Raw genomic sequence first — 7,293 nt, 5'->3', positions numbered from 1 at the left:
AGTTTTTCTCTACATGTTTTAAAAAATTCTGCCATTTTTTCTCTGAGCAAAACGAATTATGGGAAATTGTGTTAAAAGTATATTACAGGAATACCTCTATCTTTTCTTTGCCATTTCTATTTGGATACAAATTGTTTTCTTTTTAAAACAAACTGTTAATAGCAGGACTAGGGGAAATGGTTTTAAGTTAAAAGAGGGAAGATTTAGGTTGGATGTTAGGGGGAAGTTCTTCACTAGGAGAGTGGTTAGGGCCTGGAACAGGCTGCCCAGTGAGGTTGTGGATGCCCCGTCCTTGGAGGTGTTCAAGACCAGGTTGGACAGGGCCCTGGGCAACCTGATCTAGTAAATGTGTATGTTTGGTGGCCCTGCCAGGCAGAGGGTTGGAACTACATGATCCTTGAGGTCCCTTCCAACCCGGGTCATTCTGTGATTCTGTGATTCTGTGATTCTGTGTTCTATCTTGACTTCAGCTTGGTTATTTTGTTGTTAAAGTGACCCCTGCATATGCATATGTCATTAAATGTTTTTCAAGGTTGCTCCTTCAGGCCTTCAGAAAATGAGATGCTGGTTTTCATTAAGTTTATCTAATGAGCAGCCAGTTGAAAATTTAAGTAAAGAAGCCAGCAATAAACAGTAAAAAGCTCAAACACTGATCATAATTACTTACCTTTGTGCATGAGAGTGGATCCCTTATCATCCTGCTCATTAATATTGATTGCTCCACAACTCACTAATCTTCTGAGTTCTAACAAGTCCCCTCTGAAAGCAGCGTCATGAGCTGGGAAATCTAAAACTGAAAATGAAATGCATGTTTCTGAGCAGATGCCAGTAATTCCACAAAACCTGCTCATATTTGTCTCAGTTTGCATCTTTGATAACAACTCACTCACAGGCATTCCATAGCAAGGTTAATGCACCTTTAATTAGCTAAAATGCAGCTGCATATCTAGGATTGTTCATCACAGACTTGACTAAACTTCACTTGGTTACGTCTACAGGCATCTTATACAGCTGAGTGATTAATTTCACAAATCTGAACTAAGAAGTATACCTTTATTTTATAGCTAATGTTTATTACTGGCGGTAACAGTAGTCATCTACCTATTCAGATTTCCATAGTCTAAACAAATACATAAACTATACTACTTCTCCCCCTCTACTCAGCTCTTGTGAGGCCCCATCTGCAGTACTGCATCCAGACCTGGGGTCCCCAGTACAGGAAGGACATGGAGCTCTTGGTGCGGGTCCAGAGGACGGCCACTAAGATGATCAGAGGGCTGGAGCATCTGTCCTATGAGGAAAGGTTGAGGGAACTGGGCTTGTTTAGATTGGAGAAGAGAAGGCTCAGGGGAGACCTTGTTGTGGCCTTCCAGTCCTTGAAAGGAGCATATAAACTGGAGGGGAAATGGCTGTTTATGAGGGTGGACAGTGATAGGACAAAGGGGAATGGTTTTAAACTGAGGCAGGGCAGATTTAGGTTAGATATTAGGAGGATATTTTTCACACAGAGGGTGGTGACGCACTGAACAGGTTGCCCAAGGAGGCTGTGGATGCCCCATCCCTGCAGGCATTCAAGGCCAGGCTGGATGTGGCTCTGGGCAGCCTGGTCCGGTGGCTGGTGACCCTGCACATAGCAGTGGGGTTGAAACTGGATGATCACTGCAGTCCTTTTCAATCCAGGCCATTCTATGATTCTACGATTCTTGTTTAAAAACTATTCATGCAGGCCATTTGATTTTTCTGGTTATTTTTTATAGGTGGAGCGTGTTAGTGTTTATACCTGTAAGCACAATGACAAAAGACTAGCAGATAGGGAAATCATGTGTCTGGGAATAGTAGAGAGGTGAAGGTGCAGTGCTCATATCCTTGTTCTGTTCAGCGTCCTCCTCTGAAACCTCACCACCCTCGTGTCCTTTGCTATGCTGACTGCAGTAGTATTCCTGGTTAGCAAGTAACCTTAATTTCAGTGGGATCTTTCCAGGCTAAGCAGTTATTGAGAATCATGAACAGGCAAATCTGCAAACTCATTGATTCTGGATCTCTGCTGGAGTCTAGGCAGAACATGGGCAACTTGGTACAACAACTCATATTGCAACACAATGTGAGAAGCTTTATTCTGATTATTGTAAATACTATTTATGAAGTTGAGCAGAGTATCCCAGTCTAGCTGTCAGTAAGAGCCACAAGCATCCTAAGCAACAGTCATACCTTACAATAGCAATATATAAAGGTTATAGTTCTGCTCATACAAGATTTCAGAATCGAGTGCTTCATAGAATTACTATGTCTATTTTAACAGTAAATTTTAATCAACTTTTAAGATTTGATACCTACTCACCTTCCTGTGTCTCTGGATGCTCCCCCTCTTTTTCCACACTGTCAATATATTGCAGAATATTGTCTTTATAGAACCTCTCAGCCAAGTCCCTTGGAGTCTCTCCATGGTCATTCCTTGCTTTTAAAGTGTGCATAACACTGGCCATTTTACTGACCAGGAACTTAAAGCAATGCAGGTGTCCTTCCACTGCTGCCAAATGAGCTATGGAACAAGGGCAAACCAAGTATGTTAGAGCAGGGTATTGCTGACCACCAGGAAGGCAGTGTTTCCACCAACTGTTAGATCTAGTGTCCAACACTGCACAGTGGGAGGGAGCAGGCAGCTGGATACGGAATGCTCAGCTCCTATCCAGGACAGAGTTCAGCTATAGGCAAAGGAGGTAAAAGAAAGCTGTCAAAAACAGGATCTGAAAAGAAAATGCCCTGTCAGAGCTGACTGCAGCCAACACATCATGACACTGCCAAGAGACCCCAGAGCAACAACTAGGGATGCACTGGTGGGGTCTTCTGTTTCCCATGGAATGTTTACTCCTTAGCAGCTGTGATCTGGCCTCTCTCTCCTAGATAAGACAACAGAGGGATTGAAAGAGGAGTCTTTGGTTAGGAGTTAGGGCACCTGTTTCAGTCCCACATCCATTGCACCACTCCCAACAAACTGCATCACACCTCTGCAGCTCCATTACTTCACCTTATAAAATGACAGTGACATTCACTTTATTGGGAAGAGCTTTGGAGGTACGTCCCCTGATATTCCCATTAATATGTAGATGTATTCAATGCACTTCTATTACAATTTTAACATTTACAGTTGTGGAGAGTTGTGTGAGCAGGAGCTGTTCTGACCCAGCGCAGCACTGACTGCTTCCCTATATGGCAGAAGTGCTCCCTCCCCTGTCCTTTAGGCTACTCTGAGCTTTAGTTATTCAACACCAGTAGAGTGCCGGGCCTGTAGCAAAGTAAGAGGTACAAAATATATGTTTGTTATTATGTAATAAATCATAGTCTCCAGTCCCATCAATGGGAAGAAGTTGCAAAATAAACACAGTTATTATGCAACGTATTATCACCCCATGTATTAACATAATATAGATTATCACCCCACGTATTAACTCAGTATGCATTATCACTCCATCAAAATGCTCTGACTGACATTCTGTGGGCAAAAGAGTTATGTATTTCTGATTATCTTCATAGTTGCTAATGATGTATCCAGGACAAGTCCCCTAAGCTAACTTCTGGCACATCACAGAATCACAGAATCACAGAATTATCAAGGTTGGAAAAGACCTAGAAGATCATCTAGTCCAACCATTACCAATACTTCCTGGCTAAATCATATTCCTCAGCACAACATCCAAACATTCCTTGAACACTCCCATGGTTGGTGACTCCACCACCTCCCTGGGCAGTGCATTCCAATGCCTCATCACCCTTTCCGAGAAAGTAATACTTCCTAATGTCCAGCCTGAACCTCCCCTGGCGCAGCTTAAAACCATTCCCTCTAGTTCTATCACTGATTACACGAGAGAAGAGGCCAACCCCCAGCTCACTACAACCCCCCTTCAGGAAGTTAAAGAGAGCAATAAGGTCTCCCCTGAGCCTCCTCTTCTCCAGGCTGAACATGCAAAAGTTGCAGTGTTACAATTCTTGAGCTTTAGGAGCATAGATTTGCAACCTCAGTAAATTCCTGTCAGTACTTTCAGATTAAATTATAGCACTGGCCAGCTAATCTTGAAGCTGAATTATATAAAGATGATTTAAATTGACAGTGGTATGTAGAGCACAGCACTTCTGTTAATCTTTTATTAACAGTGTTACAATGCATTTTCTTTCTTCTGGATGATAACAGAAGCAAGTGCAAACTGAGCTACCTTCTATGTTGTCACCAGAGCACCTAGCATCATGATTCTTTATTGCCTGAGCCACTACACCAGATGTCCTGCTGGGATGTAAGAGCCCCAGGTCCTTTAACAAAGCCTGGGTTTGCAGAACAGAACATAGACATCAGTTTTCTGGGTAAATGGCACTCGGCAGAGGATAAAATATTTTAAAATGGATTTAAAGAATAAATCTAAACCTGCAAACAAGTTATAGAGGTAAGAAAATAGGCTATTTAGAACAAATAATATGACAAACCTTAAGAAGGCAAATGTTAAAGGGGAAACGATGTAACAAGAATAAAGGGTTGAAAGACAGCATTCACCTTACAGAGTAATTTGAGGCAGTAGCGTGGTAAGCAAAGGGACAGTGGAGAAACTATGAAGGGCAAGAAACAAAGAGTGCTCATTTTTTGTGCTAAAGTGGCTACACACAGGATTTTGAAGAGAGTACAGACTATAGATAACACAGAAATACTGGTATGCCATAAATCAAGATGGAGAAATCAGAGGTAAATGAGAACAAGGGTTTTACCAAGCCAGTTAAGAAGTAGTTGGATGCAAAAGCTTGCATATGAACATGCCAGAATCTGATCACACTGGCACAGCTGTTCAAGCTTGGCATACATTCAAAAAGGAGCAGATAGCAGCAGAACCTGCCTGCTGCCCCACCTGCCCTTCTCCTCCTATGATCTCCATTGGCACAGGCACAGGGAATGCCCACCTACACAGCACTCAGTCAGGCTGTGCCTGCTTCTGATGTGAGTTATGCCAGCTCCCAGGAGCTCTGAGCCTTGCCAGCAGCAGTGGGAGCTGAACAGGATACTGCTGCCAACCAACAAGTACTTTGGGATTTATGTATTCCCCCATCATTATAAAAATAGAATAACGAGGTTGATAGCATGGAACAAATCATACAGTCATCGGTTAGGTTTGGAAAGGACTTTAGAGACCATCCATGGGCAGGGAGGCAGTGATGCTTCCCACTAGACCAGGCTGCCCAAAATGCCACCTGACCTGGCCTTGAACAGCTCCAGAGACTTGGAATCACAGAATGACATGTTCAGTTGGAAGGGACCTCAAAGATCACCCAGTTCCCACCTCCTGCCATGGGCTGCCTGCCCCCCAACAACTCAGGCTGCCCAGGGTCCATCCAACCTGACCCTGAGAACCTCCAGGGATGGGGCACCCACAGCTCTCTGGGCAGCCATGCCAGGGCCTCAGCACCCTGTGAGTAAAGAATTTATTCCTACCATTTAATCTCCTTTTTTAGTTTTAAGTGGTTCCCTTCTGTCCTACCAAACCATTATCTATTGTCCTATCAGTGCTGCTGGTGTGTTTTATATATGATGTGCTAGAGTTATCACATCCACAACAAGGGCTGAAAAACCAAATGATTATTCCTGACATACCTGGAAGGTTTCCATCAGTATCCACATCACCTATGCATGCTCCCCATCTAACAAGAAGCTGCAAACAGCCCAAGCGACCATGAAAAGCAGCATAATGAACAGGCTTCCAGTCATTCCTGTCTGCTGCGTTTACATTCTAAAACAAAAGCTGCAGGTTAGTTTATGAAGCTTAGACATGAGACATTCTATAAATAAGTATCAACAGTTCATTGTGCTACTTTATTTAAACAAAATCAAATATTTCTCCAAATTCAAGCCACGAAAGCGGCATAAGACGTATTTCTCACAGGTTCGTGGCTTCATTGAAATAAAACACACATAAAAGTTGTGTTTTCAGACATCTACCACCGTGTTAGTCGTTATATAATACACAACTGGATTTTTTTAAGATCTTACGATTAAAAAAATGCAAATTTACACTACAAATAAATTCACAGCGTCACCAATGAGAATGTACCAACAGAGGTTAATCTATAGTCCCAAACCTCAGTTAGTGAGGGGTTTGGTATGGAAAAGGATACCAGACTCTGGCTCTGCATTAGGGAATTGCAGGTAGAAGGCTCTCACCGCTCCACTTCGCAGTATGGTTTGCAATGTGTACGACTGCCCATGGGCTGCACCCGCGGTCATCTCGAGCTTCTAGGTTTGCTCCATTTATTAACAAAGCCTACAAGAAATGCAAAGCTCACAGGCTGAAAGAGCAAACACTGTCTCACAGGGTGACTTGAGATGGTCAGCTGGGTTCCTCTGATAAATCTGATAGCACAGAGGGAACAAACGAGTGCAGTCATTTTACCAGTGACTTGGTTTCAGCTGTAAAGACACAGAGCCAGCTCCAGTAGGAACACTTTCAGCTGATCTTCATGAGGAAGTGTCCAAACCAAAGGCCTGCCTTCCTTTTGCTGGAGAGTGAATATCTCTACATACCTGCATGCAAGCATCCTGCCCACAGATTGCCGCAAGGTGAGCTGCTGTCCAGCCTCTGACTGTCACACGTGTCACATCAGCTCCATGCCAGAGCAACCAGTGAAGGCACTGCGCAACCAAAAACAAGCTCTTATTCATTTAATAAACTCTTATTCCATAACAATTCTTATAACTCATCTGAGGCAAATGCTAACTATAAATCAACAGTAGATGTTACATTTCAAACAGTGTTAGGAAATGACATGGTCTCAAGGCTTCATCCAAGGGCACAAAAAGCACAACCAACCTACTAATTGCAATGACTTGCAGTGTGCCTTCTTTATCTTACAATTCCATACTTAAAATGCAGACTGTGAGAGCGTTCATGTGGCATGAGGTAAAAACACTGGGGAAAAATGGTGCAAAGATGCTCATTTGAAGTCCAGCTAAAATGAACAGCAGGAAAGATGCCATGAATCAAATGTAAAGCCTCAGTTCATTTATTAGGCTTTCTTGAGTATATGTAATCCCATCTCTCCTCTCACCCATCACAGATTATTTTAACTTTATTCACCTTTTTTTCAGCAGGTGTTATTGCTTTCCATGGAAAGCTTAAAGAACAATTAAGAAAATAATAAACTACAAAACTAGTTAAAGCTTTTTGTTACACATCATTACTATTTACTGTCTTCTTTTAGGCTAGTCTCCAGCTCTCTTTCCTTTGGGACTTCATTTTTTATACGGTTATTTACAGCCTTGCT

General features: G+C 42.7%; 1 protein-coding gene across 1 annotated transcript; it reads right to left on the bottom strand.

Moving 5' to 3' along the window:
- Positions 1-549: 549 nt before the first annotated feature.
- On the bottom strand, positions 550-6,447 carry LOC146758607 (ankyrin repeat domain-containing protein 42-like). The gene is made up of 5 exons (XM_085514883.1): positions 6,194-6,447; positions 5,627-5,762; positions 2,339-2,539; positions 668-793; positions 550-584 (listed from the first exon to the last, which is right to left on the bottom strand). The coding sequence occupies exons 1-5, from the start codon at positions 6,254-6,256 to the stop codon at positions 550-552; spliced, it is 561 nt and encodes a 186-aa protein (XP_085371009.1). The 5' UTR covers positions 6,257-6,447.
- Positions 6,448-7,293: the final 846 nt, after the last annotated feature.

Source organism: Coturnix japonica, chromosome 13 (genome assembly GCF_054131305.1).
Source record: "Coturnix japonica strain WE chromosome 13, WE-NBRP24, whole genome shotgun sequence".
In the NCBI taxonomy this organism is placed as follows: domain Eukaryota; kingdom Metazoa; phylum Chordata; class Aves; order Galliformes; family Phasianidae; genus Coturnix; species Coturnix japonica.
Note: the sequence above shows the minus strand (reverse complement) of the source record. Positions and strands in the feature narration are given on the sequence as shown.